The sequence below is a fragment of the Styela clava genome, chromosome 5, assembly GCF_964204865.1.
Source record: "Styela clava chromosome 5, kaStyClav1.hap1.2, whole genome shotgun sequence".
NCBI classification, from domain to species: domain Eukaryota; kingdom Metazoa; phylum Chordata; class Ascidiacea; order Stolidobranchia; family Styelidae; genus Styela; species Styela clava.
In genome coordinates, this window is record NC_135254.1 from 23,271,485 (window position 1) to 23,288,725 (window position 17,241).

Consider the following 17,241-nt stretch of genomic DNA (forward strand, 5'->3'; position numbering starts at 1 on the left):
GCCCCAATTAATTTGTCTATTTCCGCTACCAAAATTGTGTTATTCACGTTTCGAATAATAAATAGATGATAATTAGTAAGAAAATTATACATATATCAATCGAATATCCCAGTGAATTTTGTGGTTGGGCGAAACACAAAATTTAACATCATATTGTTACGAAATTCTGCGTACGCCACTATATGTATTGGTTTCATAGATAGGAAATATTTTTTCAATAAAACATTATAGTAGACAACTTAGTATAAGTTTTTTAAATGAACACTGAAATGCCTGCAGAAACGACAATTCTTATGTAATGAAAGTGTTTTTGCCTATTACAGATTCACAAGGCAATTAATTCAAGTATTTTAATAAAAATTCAGTAGTGAGTTCAGTAACACGCCAGGTATGTATCTGAATCACGATAGCGCAATGCGCAGCTAAGCGTTGGATTGGTCACTTATTGTTAGGGAATATGAGCCGGATTCAGTTCGTCAGGGGGCGAGTCGAGCTGAAGAGCCTATGAAATCACAAGTTTTATTGAATTGATTTTATTGAAAAATTAGAACTACAGAAGCAACGAATAACAATTTCTAAATGTTCTGAAACAACGAAACTCTAAAAACTAAACAAACACAAAAACAGTGGTAGAATAGCCGAGATCATCTTTGAGCAAGCATGGCTTGAAATAAAACACTCTCATAAAAGAAATGAAAACTAAGAATAGGGGAGAGCAAACATATTAAGAATGATAACAACCAGGTCACACTGCAGGTAAATACTTTTGTGAAGATTAAATGAAAACATTCACATATGATCCCATCTAGGAAAGGATATATGAATCGAAACAGCTTCAACTTTACTATTCTTTTCAAATTAATAAAGTGGATAAAATCGTGTTATTTTATACTGAAACTAAAGTTACTCCTTTTTAAATAAAAGTCAGATTAACGCCTTATTTACTACACATCATTCAAAATTAGTTTTGACATATTGAAAAAAGTATCCTATCGTTTTTAAAGTGAATTCATTGAGTATTTTAAAAGAAATTTTCACAATGATAAAATTAACTATAAATACTATAGAACAATTGAAATATGTATAGAAATACCCATAAATATCAGGATTTAAAATCCAAACAGAAAGTTTGAACAATTTGGAAATTAGGATTTTTGCATTCTTTGTAACAAAAAAATTTGAAATAAATGATCTTTGAAGGTGTATCAAAAAACAACTGAGACACCTTGAATTAGCAGTCAATTTGCAACAGCTCAATGAGATATATTTGAATATTTTCAATATACACTAGAAAATAGTTTGGTCCCAACTTGTGCAAAGTTTACTCGGTAAATAGAAAAAAGGGAATTAGGATTTTGGATATCAATAAAAAAGATATTTAGCACAGTAAAATTATATAAAACTAATACACAGTAATTCACTTACAGTTTTACCCAAAAATACATTATATCATAAAAATCTAAAACTAATCTACAAACTAATGACTTAGTCTTGAAAAAAAATGGAAAATAAATTAAGGCAAGCAGCTGGGTGGTTCTATCTTAACTTTTATTAGAATTTAGTACTATCCACATATTTTTAGAACTAATTTGGAAATGTATGCTACATAAATGTTAAACTGATTTCTTTCCAATTTTTAAACTTTTATGATATCAACAAAAGAGGAAATTTATCCATTAAAAACTGTCACCAATGAGCATAACTGTTGATAAAAAAGTATTCACCCCCATGATAAAGCAGATAGTTTGGTAGTCTACTAAAATATGCTCTAAATGCTAAAGTCTACCATATGTGAATGAATAAGCACATACATAAACAATAGGTAACATCAGTATCCGTTGTAATCAATGAATTACGTTGAAGATGATTGAGCATGTCATATTGCTTTCTATGTTATTTTCCCAATTATATATCAGTATTAAACATACAAAAAATACTAGCAGGTAACTTAAAATTCAAATTCATCTTTCTCCATTGAAGTGAAAAAATCTGCCTAAAACAACATGTTCAAGCCACGAAACAAAAATTGATTGATTAGGAATTTATCTTTATCTTATTCATTGCTATTATATTTTATTGTCCTTTAGCTACTACATTGAAGCATTAGATAATTGTCAAGTGTGGTTTATAGGAGAGTTCTAGGCTTTGGTGATAACTGAAAAAACTAGGTTAATACTAACATAAACTTTTTTCTAACCATCTACCATCAACAACAATTATAAAATAAATATGAAACAGCAATATTCAAATTGCATCTCCAACAGAAATATCTTCAATTGTATTATTCTTCAGGTCAACTCCCAATTTGGTCAAAATGTCCTTGCCTGAAAATTTAATGAAAAAGGTAATGGACTTTTCTTGGTACTCCCGTAGTAGGTATACCAGGTTAGGATTAGGCCATAATTTTATTCCGATTTTCCTTATTTTAGTTCTATTACGAGTTCCGGGACTGGTTGTGTTAGCCGAGTGTATATACCCCCTGCCCATATGCTTTTGTCTCTTTACACAACTTGATGTAAAGTAGGTAAACAAAATTAGATACATCCATATTGGTACACATACTTCTGGAGCGCCCATTTCTTTAATCAGGTAAGTCATGCAGATTCAAAAGAATAGCAACAAAATTCGTCATATGCTCAATGTACAAACAATAAGTAGGTGTTGTAGTTGTTCATTCAATGCAAATTACCTTTGTTTGCTGCGGGGGCATCTCCACTATCCACATCAGTCGTTTGATGTTCAGTATCAAGAGTTGAAAAATCACGAGATGAATATTTCTTCTTTCCCACAGTAACACCATGGCCTCCCTCACATTTTATTTTGTTATTTATCATTTGTACTTTAGGGGGCTCAACAACCTAGACAAAAATTAATTTAGAAGAAAATAAAACAAATTCTAAATTGGTGGGAATGCTAAGCAAAAATGAAAAACATTCCTAACGGAACGGACCAGGGTTATGAAATTTACAGTCGACCCTGAGTCAGGTTTTAACCAGGTTATGGAATTCACAGTCCATCCTGACTCAGATTCTAACCATGGTTATATAGGGGTTATGAAATAAATATATGAAATATATAGACTCCCGGTTGATGGAAATTTTGACTTCAACTTCAGTTATAATTCAAATTTAGATAACAAAAACATTTGACAGATGCAAACCTGCTTTGATAAATTGTTAAGAACTCTTAGTCAACTTATTTTTATTTTTTTGATTTTTCCAATTTCAATCATCACCAATAAAAGTCTGAAATTCAGGCTTCGTGTGAACTAAAAATGTAGGCTAGTCTCCAGCTTCAATGAATACATGTCAAACTTTACAAGCCACTTGTTCTGATGACTACAGGCAAATTAAGTTGAACCCACATGCAAATGAACAGCCCCTTTTCTTGCCATTCCTTTCATTTCCACTGTTGCATCAAATGAAGGATCAAAGTCATCATCAGAGTCTTGTATGTGAGTTATATCATTGTTTTCAAGTGTTGCTGTACATCCTGGCATCAGTTCTATTGCAGCACCCTGGTATAAAGTTATGCAGATTTGAAATCTTCTTCTTGTAAGGTAAATTTTGATGGATAGAATTGTCCGAATGCTAGCAATATATCATTTTACTTCAGGAAAAAATTATTTATCATATAGTCATCAATAAGTATGAAGCATCTGGCTAATTTGGTGTAGAAAAGCATAAAATATTGTTGAACTATGCATAAAATAAGGTGAAGTGAAAAGTTGATAAAAAAAACCTAAATCGTGGCAAAGTTTATAAATAAATTGTTGAATCTTAACATAAACCAGTGTTTGTGAGATGAATATGAATAATTGTTGAATTAAAATTCATTCAATACAAATGCGTAGTAATTGTAATTAATGAAACGTACCCAATAACGAAGTTTTAGTAATTTAGTTCCCTAGAATATGTTCCAAATGACCTGGTTTCCATTATTGGGTCACCCAGTGTAATGTCCCAAATATGAAGGGAATTTGATGATTTGATTGGAAGTTTCAATAAAGCTGTTACCAAAATTAAGTAATGCTTACCCTTGTTCCCGTAATGGTGCAATTTTTCATTGTTAGATTTGCACCCTCTCGTACAGTGATTCCTGTTCCATCACATTTAAACGTGCAGTCTGTAACAACAGCACATCCACTTTCTACTCTCAATGCTCCTTCTGTATTTTCAGACTGAAAATAAGATACTTGTGTAACTTTTGAGAACTGAAAAATCCTTACAAGAAGAGAAATAATGAAGTCATGCTATGATAGGATTAAAGGTGGCCTTGTATAACAATTTGTTATATACATGGAATCAGGGATCTTATATATGGGCATGCAGCTGTTTCCGGTAGACTGATATGCTACTCATTGACAACACCCAGCATATTTTCATGGTGTATCAGATCTTTGTAGTATTCCAGATAATGTTTTATGAATTTTTCAACACTGAATTTTGCAGAGCCTGTTGTTTGTCTAAAAATTACCCCTGATACAAATCAGATACAAATCTGAGATCGCATACTTTAATCAACAAATTAGTAAAAATGCCCGAAGGAACGATATATGTACAAAAACGATCACCTAAATTCGCTTAGAATGGCGGCAGGACCCTCTTAATGCCATGTAAGCATATTCACAGGTTAAGCAGGAATCTTGGAATATTTAAAAATACACAATTTTCGTTGTATTTTCCCTCTGATAAAATGGCAAGCATTTTGGGAAAATTTATGACTTTATGGTCAGAGATAGTTTAATGAATTTTCTCAGTCCCGAAATTTATTATTATAATAAAAAACTTACTTGAATAAAAGTTATATTTTCCATAGTAACGTTAGCTGCACTTATATTGACAAATAAGTCATCATAAGTGATGGCTTCAACTATGATGTCCTTCCTTTTCCCAACACCTGATAAAAGAAATAAATATTATTACAACAAAACTAACCCATAAAGATTAATTCGTAGAAACATGAAAATTGAAAACATTGATTCAGTTGTGTAGTGACTAGTGAGAAATAAAATAGTTTGAGACACTTTAAAACACTTCAATATTCTACATTATCTTAATCGAAGTTTTACATTTTGCTGCAAGAAACAGCTCTATATATCACATATGTACAACACCTTAGAATTTTCGAACACAACAGATGAAATGGTGGCTTGGTGGGATTTATGCCACTGCTATTACTACTACTATATGCTGAATAAATATTGAGTTTAGCCAAATAAATTGGAAATCCAATAAAGCTCAGATGAAGTGGCTTTTAGTGACAATAATGTAGTTAGTGTGAAAGCTAGGGGGGTCATCCTTTGGTCGTTTCTGACATTTTTTAGAACGGCCCTATGTCTTTCCTGAAAATTTCATAGGTCTCAAAAAAGTCACCAATAATATATGCGATTCTTGCACCATTTTGGTATTATATATCTGATTTGTTTTCGGTGTGATGACTTGCTTGATTAACAGGTCATAAACATTTTATGTCAGCAGATTATATATCCATAACCCACAAGTATCTTTTGACAATGCATGTCTTGCCTTATCAGGTTTCAAAATATACAAAATAGGTTGTGGCATTATGCTAATTTACAAATGGAAACAATATCAAAAATAAAACGAAGAACATCAAAATTTATGTTTTGAGAGCCCAGGGAAAGACAAATCAGACCTGTTACTTGAACACTATTTTAGACACTGTAAATCACAAGATTGCTTTTATATATACAACTATCATTGTATGACATTTTAATGAAAGGTTGTCGATGGGTTGTATATTTTCCACAACAAGAAAGCTGATTGAGTTAGATATTTTATTGAATGATGTAATCATGACGATTGTTTTAGAAGCGGTTGCATGAAATTGCCGAGACATGATATGTGTATTTCTTAAAATATCCCTTCCCTTTGAAGGACTTCCAGGATATCACAAAATGACACCAATCTTATAAATGTACCGACTATATAGTATAAAATACTATAAATGCTGGAATACCTTTTATGGTGACAGACTCAGTCAATTCATGAAATCCTTCACCGCTATGAATTCCAGGATATAAAATGATTGTATCACCCTCATAACATTGTTGCAAAGCAGACTGCGGTGTCTTGTGCTGACTGAATATAAAATAAATTAAAAAATACATCAAATGTATTTAAATTTAAACTATATAAGCAAACCCCCTTTTTTGCAAAAAAATTGCTCACTGCACAGTACCAATAAACAACTCAGACAAAAAACAAATAAATTTTATCTCATAAATAGTGAGTTTTCATGAAACTCCTACTCACGTAGCTCCTCTCACTCACCAACAATGTTGACTCGACTCCATTAAAGTCTAACTTAACCACTCTCCACTGAAAACTAAGTTACATAAATAAACCAATTCCAAAAATCAGCGATCAACTTTTTTTTATCAGTAGTTCAGTACTCATTCAAGTTTTAGTTAGGACTTAGGAGGCTCGGAACCTTGCCTTGAATGAACCTAATTGATTAAAGACATGAAGTACTTATTGCAAAACTTACAGTATGGCAGTATCATCTTTAAAATCTCTGAGCATGGAAGGAGTTAGCATATCAGTAACAAGATGCATAACAGTGGAATCATCATCACGCTTTCCTTTTGTCCGTCTGAGTACTCGTGGAAAACACGGACCTTCTGCCCTGTATAACGCAAACAAAGTTTAAATTGTTCATTAATTGATCATTATTAAACATTGACATCACAGAAAATTTTTTTCTCGGGTCACACTATTTAAAATAATCCCTACCTCAGCTGCAATGTTTCCCATATTTGTAGCAAACCACTCAACATGAGAACTTCATAATATTTTCTCCAGCATTCAACTGCTTCAGCATTTGTTGGTTCTCCTTCTCCTTGAATTCGAGACTGAGAAAACAAAAATGACAGTAAAAAACAGCGCTTTAGAAGTGTGTGTACCAATATGGAGTAACTAATTCTGTTCGACTATTTCACATCAAGTGTAAAGGGACTAAAGACCATAGGTATAGGGTATGTTCACTTGGCTAACAGACAGTCTCCGAACTAGTAATAAAACTAAAATACGGAAAATCGGAATAAAATTAGGCCTAACCCTAACCTGGTATACACAAAATATGGGAGTACAACATACAAGCATTCCTCTACAGAATTAGAATAATACCTGGTAGTCAAGAAGCTCTTTTCTTCGAACAATATACTTAGCCATTGTACGATTGTATCTGGCAACTAGAGGTGCGGGTACACATCCAGTTACAACATCATAGTATAATTGTAATCGGGCACGTAAATAGGCATCAAATGCCTGATCTCCTTCATCTTCATCATCCCAATCTCGACGAAGATGTTCAAAAAAGAATCTGAAAATATGATTCATTGTTGTGATGACGAACTGGTCTGACAAAATGACAAGTGGTCCGCAATATTTGTAAAAAGTATAAATTTCGGGTTAAATATTGAGTCCTATAGATCTCAGGGTTCATTGATTGTGAAAAAATACAATTTTTCATAACAACAAGAAAAAACCCAACAAGTATTTATTAATAAGATCTCTATGTATACTTCATGTCGAAAATAGTACAAAATAAAGTGCTCCCGAAGTATTCGTACCAAGATGGCGCACAACCTTAAAATAATATGTGTACAAGGTCAGGGTTGTTCAGGTTGTGCGTCATCTTGGTACGAATACTTCCGAAGCGATCAAAATGATACTCAATTAATGACAATATACATTCAGAGGTCAGAATTGTACTTGTACTTTTAAAAGTCAGAAATAAAAGTTCCATCAACTTGAAGCCTCCAAGCCATTTAAAAACTGACTTCAGCCATATTTTAATGAAACATGTACTACCTACTCTTCGCAGGCTTGTTTAGTTTCAGTTTAAAACAACTGTTTTACTATTTAAAAATTCAAATTGAGAATTTTAACAAGAGGAATTTGTATTTGAAGATACAGCTCTAATACCAGTAGAATTGCCAAACTATGGCTTCATAGATCAATGCAGAATAAAAAAAATTGACTTCAACTGGAATAATAGACTGGGAACGTATTTGCCGAACAATGACTAAAATTATCCATATTTGATAGCACACTTTCAAGGGGCGAGGCCATTTGCTTCACTCAAAATGTTAATAGACATTGGACCTGTGAGTTTACCGCTAATCTAACATTACTCCCTTTTATTTCTCCTTTTAGCACTGTTTAATCAGCAAGGGTCAATTAAGACAAGGGATATGAATGATATCAAGTTCATTTAAACCTGGTGAGAATGTAATAACGGCTTCCTACTAACCACTGTGACTTATTTCCGTATATAAGACTCCATTATGTTGCACACCAAAAAACCACAAAAAAATATCTGTAATTCCATATTCGAAAACAAAGTCTTCATACACCGACCTAACGTTTTCAACAATAGCAGCAATCTCTTTGATTTCCATTTCTTCATTTTCTAGATCTTTGTCATCCATATCAGGATCATCATCTCTCAATGTTATTGGATGAAGTTCAACAATATCTACAGTGTGATCGAGTTCTTCCAATTGTGCTTCAACTACATGTTGTGGAAGACCAGCACCAGAACACATTAGGGGTTCAAATAAAGAAACATGTGCTTGGTCACTGCAAACATCATCAACCTAAAACAAAAATAATCATGATCGAAAATGAGATTGCTGTTTCTGCTTTACAAACTTCAACAGAAAATGGAAAACAATGATTTTTACAGAAATTTACTCTTTTTTATTTGAATTTGAATTTTGTAATCCACCTATAAATAACGGCAAGTAAAATTCAGAATTCAGTATATCCAAAATGAAATTTTTTTGGAAGTAAAATAGCAGTAGAATACTGCACTAAACATGGACATCTCACAGTATTTATAATAGGGTGCTCCCGAAGTATGCAAACCAAGATGGCGGACATCGGAACGTAACATGGGTAACAGGTTAATGTTAGGCGATAATTTTTTTCCAATTTTCCTAATTTTAGTCCTATTATCAGTTCGAAGACTAGCCAAGAGCCTCCCGTAGTATTAATACCTAAAATTATGGCCTAATCCTCACCTAGTACACATATTACATTCCGATGTCCGCCATCTTGGTTCGCATACTTCGGGAGCCCCTATAATAGTACTAAAAAGATAGAAAACTGAAAAAGAGAATTCTTCTGGAAGGTTTAATAAACCATATGTTGCTCTGAACATACCTAGTGATCGTTTGCAACTTTATGTTGATATCATTTCTAGCATTAGTTAAAATAAGCTTGTAGGCAGCCTAAGCAACAATATTTACCTGAGATCTGAGCACAAAATATTCTAAGACAGCTACATTTTTTTGGGGCAATGTGCCATATCTGCTAAAACACCTACCATTTGGCTGATATTACTACGAAACAGACACTTGGGTTTTCTTATTACTGTTTATTTACATTGCTAAATACTGTAAGCTTATACTTTTATTTATAATCCTTACTGCCTCACTGGTAAATTTCCTAAATCATTAAAAGAGTTGCATTTATGAAGTAATCTCATACATTAATAAAATATTCAGGGATAATCTGTTGATCAAATATCCTATACATGCATTATAGGTGTTATGATGCACTATAGATGATAAGACTAGCCCAATGTAGGCTATGGAAAAATTATTGTAAACTCAAATTATTCTTAATAAAAGATACATTATTAAAATAACATAATGTATTAAAATAAATGCCAAGGTAGATGGAATCAATTGAGATTTGCCTTTGATATGATACAAAAATATCAACATGAATTTACCTCAACCAGAATATCAATCGAATGCCTAAAACTGTTGTCATAGGTTCCCCTCCATAATGCAAGCCATTTTCTTCCCATTAATCGTTCCTCAATATAGGTATGAACTCTGTTCAATACCTGGAATAAAAAAGCAAAGATGCGATTTTCTCATAATAATCTGAGGAGAGAAAACAGCCTGATCATAATATAAAAAATTAAGCGCTGTCATGCGATTAATTGGTGGATCAAGAGAAGATATAAAAATTGTTAACTGTTTTACAACATAGAATTAGTTAGGCGAAGATAAACTAGTGAGCCATGGCCCACCAACAGTAAATGCCACATAATGAAGATAAATGCTCAATCGTTCCAGTTTGAAAAAAATGGGGCTTTCAGAGGCATTGCACAGTGGAAACAACTGCAAAAAAAGTCACTGAGCCTGCTGTTTTTACTGAGATAAATATCCGAGTATCACTGTAATTTACCTATTATTTGCTCATTTAGTTAGGAACACAAAAAATGGAGGTGAAAAATATGTTATGTATAAAGATGTTAAGAACCACTGCCCTACTTCAAACCTACAATGGTTAGCTAAGAAAGCACAAGTGATTAGCATAATGTTTAAAAATGATTCAATCATCCATTGCCACTCACCTGTGAAGGTCTACAATCCGCAATCCTAAACTCTTTGCAAAATATTTCATATCTGGCTTGTGGAGAGATGGAAGTAGATCTTACAATTCTAGGCAAATTACGAAAAGCCATCGACGCTGATGGCATTCCTGAAGTTCCAGGTTGCTAAAAATCAAATAAGAATAAAGGTGGATAACTTTGAAATTAGCAAGATATGAAAAAGATATTTGCAAAGGAAAATTTACAACAATACAGGAATATCAATATCAACAGATAAGTGAATCAAAATATATTCATAAAGAATAGATGTCTTTTAAGACAAAAATATTGTGGAGAAAATGAGCTCAATTTTTCCTATCCAAGTAAAAACTAAGACCAGATATAGGGTAGGCCTATAAGAAATCTGTGAGATGTCAATGAAACTAATTAAATGTTGGATAAGGACTGAATGAAAAAAATATGCAAGCATGAAATAAATCTGAAAGTTATTGTTAATGAAGCATGTTTCTGCCAATTGTTTTTGCTCATAGCTTTTATACAGCTTGAACAAAGTAGCATGTTGTAGGGGGCAGCAGATCCAAGCTGTAGAGTTTGCATTATTACACATGTTTATCTCAATGTTTTTATTATTGAAAAGCTGACATCATGTGTACAGCCTTGTGTGACTCAATATGGTGATGGCGAGTCTGATTGACAAGCTGACTGCCCTTTCCCACCAATATGCTTGTCTGGTCATTGCGTGATTCATTGCAATATTACAAACATTTCACTCTTACTTATCCTTTAATTTATTCATTCTCTGTTTAACAACATCTATAATTTGTTTAACCCGAATTATTTTTAAATCAAGCTTCTTTAGTTCGGGTCTCATGTAGTTTCGAACCTAACGTACTTCTAGTAGGCGTAATTTTCTCACGTGTCAATCCTAACCCCCACCTGACCACACCATCCAAAAATTACGTCACTACGACGTCACAGTGACGTAATAGAGCCCTTTAAACTACGCGAAATGTCATCCAAGACGCGCAGACGAGAACCCAAAATCGAACAGCCATTTCTCTCGTTTTCTCGTCGCAACGATCCCGATAGGAGAGAGATCGCTGACGTTAGTCGGTTCTTTATTGTCGGAGCCGATGCCATTTCGGGCGATCGTACGAGTATTTGGCAAGCTCTGTGACGTGACTGTGATGTCGTAGTGACATAATTTTTGAATGGCGTAGTCAGGTGAGGGTTAGGATTGGCATGTCAAAAAATTTTTATGCTGCGCCTACTAGAATTACGTTAGGTACGAAACTACATGAGACCCCTTCAGTTCAATTATAGCCTAGCTCTGTCCTTATTATTTATCGTTTTAATGGATATCTTCAGACACACAAAATTTCGTTTCATCCTGCCATCCGTAAAGCTCCCCATCTCTGCAGCTGCACGTAATCGCAGTAAAAAATGATAGCAATAAGGTCATGTAATCTAATTGTTACTGCAGTATTGTGTTGAAAATGTTGAGCTACTGCGGAAAAACAGAAATAATAACAGAATAAAGAAATTCAGAATGCAACAAGCATTTTCAGCTTCAATTTGACTATCCTTTTGTAACTTTATCACATTGCATTCCACATGTTACTGTGTTACAGCGTTATCTTTGTATCAGATTAAATTGGTCGTTATTATCTCAAGTATTTTAAAAGTACAACAGCCCGACAGTGCAATACATTCCTGTTTTTTGTGTGTATATCAGAAGGTTTGTGTTTTTTGTAAGTGTGTGATTGCAAAATGGTGAGCTGGCACATCTGTACATGATATTTCTCATGTTTTCAACTTTCAGACTCTAAAAGGTTTTATTCGCTTTCCAGAAATTTCCATTTTCATGTAGCCATTACAGTATTATGAAATTTTGAAAATAAACGAAACAATTTCAGAACCTAGTCTACCTATCTAACAATTTTGGCGTAATTCAGTAATTTGGTAATTGTGTCTGACTGTCTCGAAACAATTCCTGAATTCTGCAATCCAAGCTCCGGAACATTCAGAACCAAAGAAAGAATTTTTTCCAATTTAAAAACCCAATTTATTCTTCATAAATTAAATCTATCGGTAACTCACATCATCCTCTGCCAGCCTAATTTCTTCAATTCCGTCTTCCAGCGTTTTTTCTGTTTCGTCTTTAGAAACCTGAGTAGGCTCTGCAGCAGTCGCCATGTTTTATGTACCAATGATTTTACCTTCAAAATTATTGATTAAACCTTTATTTCTGTATTTATTTGTGAAAAAATGAACGATAAAATTTCTTTAACGTTGTCTACACAGAATTGAGAAATACGAATAGGCCTACCTGAATACTGAAATAGCAAAAACCTAACCAATGCCAATTGCCAACTATATACATATTTAAAGCATAACAGATTTATCAAATAATACATCAATAGTTCCATCGCTTATTATTTTCAATTTTGTTCCTTCTCCCATCAGCCCATATATTTGATGGCAGGTTTCAGCTTGCATTTGAAAATTGTTCGCATGATGGCATGGTTGATTGGTAAGTTTGCCCTTCTTCAAATATAATATAATTTCGAAAATCCCATATGGCCCCTTTTGCACACGCAATGATCAGTCCTAATACAGTAATATTGGTTTTACATTTTGTAGGAAAATTATACTTTTAATATTGTACTGGGGAGGTGCAATGTTACACCATTCCCAGAATTGTCTAACATAAACGCATTCAAAAAATAAATGTTTACAAGTTTCTACAATGTTGTTGTTACACAGCTGACAGTACGCATTATCACCATCTACCCAATGCCTTATTTTATCCCCTGTTTGCAATGCCATATGTGCTATTTTCCATCCTAAAATTTGTAACTTTTTGGGAATATAATAATTCCAGATATCTATCCATTTTATATCGTCTACAGGTATATTATACCTCTGACCAATATGAAATACTTTCTTATTAATAAAATTATCATGCCAGTATTTTTTTTCATACATTAAAACACAGTCGAAAAATTGAAAACAAACGGTAATCAGCGAAGCGATGAATGGCGCCCATGGTAATAGTGAATGGAGTCCATTTTAGCATAAATGCTACTCTAATTTGAGTACCGGTATAGCTCTGCTAAGACAATTCGTAGGTAGCCTCGTAAACCTATATGATAGCGAACCAGAACAAAGTAAAAAACCACAAACCTTTTTGTTGAGAAAATACAATACTATGGTGCTTTCCACATATTCCAATGTACCGGTACATGCAAATTAGACAACGTCTTTCTATCAAGTGATTTCTAATGACCGATTATTCTTTCGCATCACACTAGCTTTCTTCATTCCAATTCTTATTAGTTAAAGTATTTAAGATTTAGAAATAATTAATCCAATATGAAATAAATAAGTAACGCCTCACTCTATGAGATCCCTGTTCTGCATGGAGTCGGAGACAGACAATCGCGCTCTGCGGCAATGAATCAAGCTGATGGACGAGTCCAACTGAGATCTCGTAGAATTTTGCAAATTAGTTCTATAATCTGACAGGTTGATATCACGCATATATATTGCAAAAATGTTTAAGTTGAAGTGGATTACTTTTGTGAAAGGATAATTTACATACAACCCCATTTAATTTTCAAATATTGAAAATTACTGTTTCGAACCCGCACTGATATATTCTTTTTATATGAAATTAGCTATAATGCGTTGATAGTTCTGAAGCAAATAAATATCAAACCTCCAGACGAATAAATTTCTTGTTGGTGTTCCATGACAAAAAGTAGGGACACTCCTCACTTGTACATATATACATATAACATACAGGGCCGACCTTGTCCTTAGGCCACCGCAACCTATGCGCCACAGTGGGCACCGCTCTTTCATAGGCCCCACGCTATGTAAATGAAAAATTAACCATTATAAATTATAACCATGTATGTGCAGAGCCTCTATGCCGTCTGTGCTTAAAAGATTTGTATTGATATTGAGAACTTGCATCTTTCAAACATAACCAAATCCAAGAAAAGTGAAAGGATGATGATGGATCTTGAATGGAATGGTGCTATATTTCTAGCAGTTTTGGACCCTAAAGTAGTCAATGTTGTCAATACGGAAGGTCGCTGCTAATATTATTTATTAGTTATTCTTTATTACGCAAAATCTAAAGCTCACGGTGGTCATTTCTTTATTTTCACTACAGTATTTCACTGCATGCTCATACATGCACCCTGACTTATTGCTAACGCGATAGCGAGATATCGAAATAATCTAAGAACGGTTCTGTAATTAAGTCAAAACGACCTTTTATTAAGAATTCTCAAACAAAGTAACAATGTGGGTACAATATTGTCGCGTTTTATTACAACTATATATATATATGAATTGGGGCTCCCGAAGTATGCGAACCAAGATGGCGGACATCGGAATGTAATATGTGTACTAGGTTAGAGTTAGGCCATAATTTTAGGTATAAATACTACGGGAGGCTCTTGGCTAGTCTTCGAACTGATAATAGGACTAAAATAAGGAAAATTGTAAAAAAATTATTGCCTAACCCTAACCTGTTACCCATGTTACGTTCCGATGTCCGCCATCTTGGTTCGCATACTTCGGGAGCACCTATGAATTTTTATGGATTTCCCCCGAGCATAGATTTCTTTTTTATGTCCGTAACAATAACCAATCAGCAATGATTCAACAATGGCGTAACAATTGTAATTTGCATAGTCGCTCAGACCCTTTTTTGGCCTCGAGCATTGGTGTAAAGCAGGGATCTTCAACCCGTTGACTTCCGTAATGTGACGGTCATTTAATACTCTCCCAATTATGACATCACACAGATGTCACCTTACACTTACACAAACCCGCGTTTTTTCGTGTCCGTTGATTTGTGGGGCACTTTTCGGGGGGTCGCAGAGACGCAGAACAAAAAAAAATTATGTACGACTTTTTGTTATAAAATCTATCCTATTCAGTGATGGAAAAAATAAATTTATTTATAGGCGGAAAAATTAAAAACGAGATACAATGAAAACCGATTTCAAGGCATAGGTTTCATCCTCGAATCAAACTAAAGTCTCCCACTTCATAACACTCTTACCACCATAACATCTTACCTGGTGACAGCACGCATTTTATTCTGACTATAAGTATTTTATTGTCCTGCCGATGAGGCGACGCGCATGCATATACAAATATTCGAATTCTTTCCCGGTTCAGTAACGTTGGACTTAGGGTTGCCAACTTTGGGTTAAACCATTCCGGGACACCTTAATGTCTAGAATTTTGAAACAGAAGCTTGTGAAACACGAAGCACGTCAAAAGCAACAGTGCGCGTCGTGCAGCGTTATTTTCACAAACTGTAAACAATTTTATCATAATCAAAGAACTTGTGAAATCTTGACTCCTTGACGCATAAATGCAAAAAAAACTAAAACAGGGGAAATGTACAATTTGTGCTAATTAGATCAAATTATTTAACAAAAAAAAAATCAAGAAAGCAGTTTTTCTGCTATTTATTTATATTTTTATTGTGATTTTGTCGCTTTAAGAAGATCTTTGTTAGTTATAGTTCTTTACGGAAATATAATAATTAATGAACTATCGCTAAGACAGAGCTGTCAGCGGGACGTCCTAAAACAGACGGCCGTGCGAGCCTGAAAACTGACTGAATAATGAAATCCTCCTCATAAAAGAGACTCACACTAACAGTGCATTATTAACTAAAAACAAGAAACGCAAAATATTGTTACACGCCGCAACTTTATTAACTATATTTTTCAACAAATCTCACTGGATCAAGTTTTTGATCTTTTCAAATTAGGGTGGCTGCTGTAGAGTGGTTCACGTAACCGCTGGTCGGTCACGGCTTCCCCTACCATAAAGTCAATGCTTCCGATAACAACTGGCTAACTAATTCTATACCCGACCTGGACTGGTAACCGGACGAGAGGCCGTGGTTCGCCCTATGATTAAGCCGCCTTATCGGCTTTCCTCTCCTCGGGATAAATATGTAAATCCTATCTTAATCTGATATAATGTTATAATCCATTTTGCAATTGTTCAGCTTATTTTAGTGTAATATCATCAGGAGGTCACGCTTGACGAAACATGTCTTATCCACAAACTTCGACTCACTCCTATTTAAATGAACCATACAGATATTATTGTTTTTATTAAAAAATATATTGCGTGAATTACCCGTACATCCGTTTCCAGCCGAGACGTTTACAATGGCCTTCTATTTCCGGATCTCATGTAGTTTCGTACCTAACATAGCCTACTTCTAGTGGGCGTAGCATGACAATTTTTTCACGTATCAATCCTAACCCCCACCTGACTACACCATTCAAAAATTACGTCATCACGACGTTACAGTGACGTAATAGAGCCCTTCAAACTATACGAACTGCCATCCAAGACGCGCAAACGAGCACCCGAAATCGAACAGTTATTTCTCTCGTTTTCTCGTCGCAACGATTCCAATGGGAGAGAGATCGATAACGTCAGTCAGTTCTTTATCGTCGGCGCCAATGCCATTTCGAGCGATTTGGCAAGCTCTATGACGTGATTGTGATGCCGTAGGGATTCAAGTAGTCAGATGGGGTTAGGATTGACATATCAAAATTTTTTTATGTTACGCCCACTAGAAGTACGTTAGGTCCAAACTACACAAGACCTCTATTTCCTTGTCGTGACTAGATGACTCTATGAGTCTTTTCGCGACTCCGCGTCAACTGCAACAAGCCGATATCCATTTGACATTTTGTTACATTATATTATTTATTCATTTTTCATATCGCGCATTGTTTTTTGCATGACGAAAATAAATATCTGAATCTGAATCCTTGGTTGGTTGGTTGTCAGTAAATTCCGGGA

At 34.3% G+C, this 17,241-nt stretch overlaps 1 protein-coding gene across 2 annotated transcripts; it reads right to left on the reverse strand.

The window, feature by feature from the left end:
- Nucleotides 1–517: 517 nt before the first annotated feature.
- LOC120345132 (testicular spindle-associated protein SHCBP1L-like) lies at nucleotides 518–13,708 on the reverse strand. Of its 2 annotated transcripts, XM_039414543.2 has the most exons (14): nucleotides 13,567–13,708; nucleotides 12,481–12,599; nucleotides 10,402–10,545; nucleotides 9,769–9,885; nucleotides 8,388–8,626; nucleotides 7,152–7,347; nucleotides 6,759–6,877; nucleotides 6,514–6,651; nucleotides 5,983–6,104; nucleotides 4,793–4,899; nucleotides 4,037–4,180; nucleotides 3,365–3,517; nucleotides 2,690–2,858; nucleotides 518–2,324 (listed from the first exon to the last, which is right to left on the reverse strand). In XM_039414543.2, the coding sequence occupies exons 2-14, from the start codon at nucleotides 12,574–12,576 to the stop codon at nucleotides 2,245–2,247; spliced, it is 1,824 nt and encodes a 607-aa protein (XP_039270477.2). In that variant the 5' UTR covers nucleotides 12,577–12,599; nucleotides 13,567–13,708; the 3' UTR covers nucleotides 518–2,244. The 2 variants fall into 2 exon arrangements, with proteins under 2 accessions (XP_039270477.2, XP_039270476.2); XM_039414542.2 differs by lacking the exon at nucleotides 13,567–13,708 and having other exon boundaries at nucleotides 12,481–12,629.
- Nucleotides 13,709–17,241: the final 3,533 nt, after the last annotated feature.

Bases quoted from the DNA above. Each gene is read 5' to 3' on its own strand.
- LOC120345132 (XM_039414543.2), bottom strand. From the start codon at position 12,576: ATGGCGACTGCTGCAGAGCCTACTCAGGTTTCTAAAGACGAAACAGAA. The intron at 7,348-8,387 runs GTCGGTGTATGA...TCATATTTTCAG, and splicing joins GCTATTGTTGAAAACGTTAG to ATTCTTTTTTGAACATCTTC. The intron at 2,325-2,689 runs GTAATTTGCATT...TTAAATTTTCAG, and splicing joins TGCCCCCGCAGCAAACAAAG to GCAAGGACATTTTGACCAAA.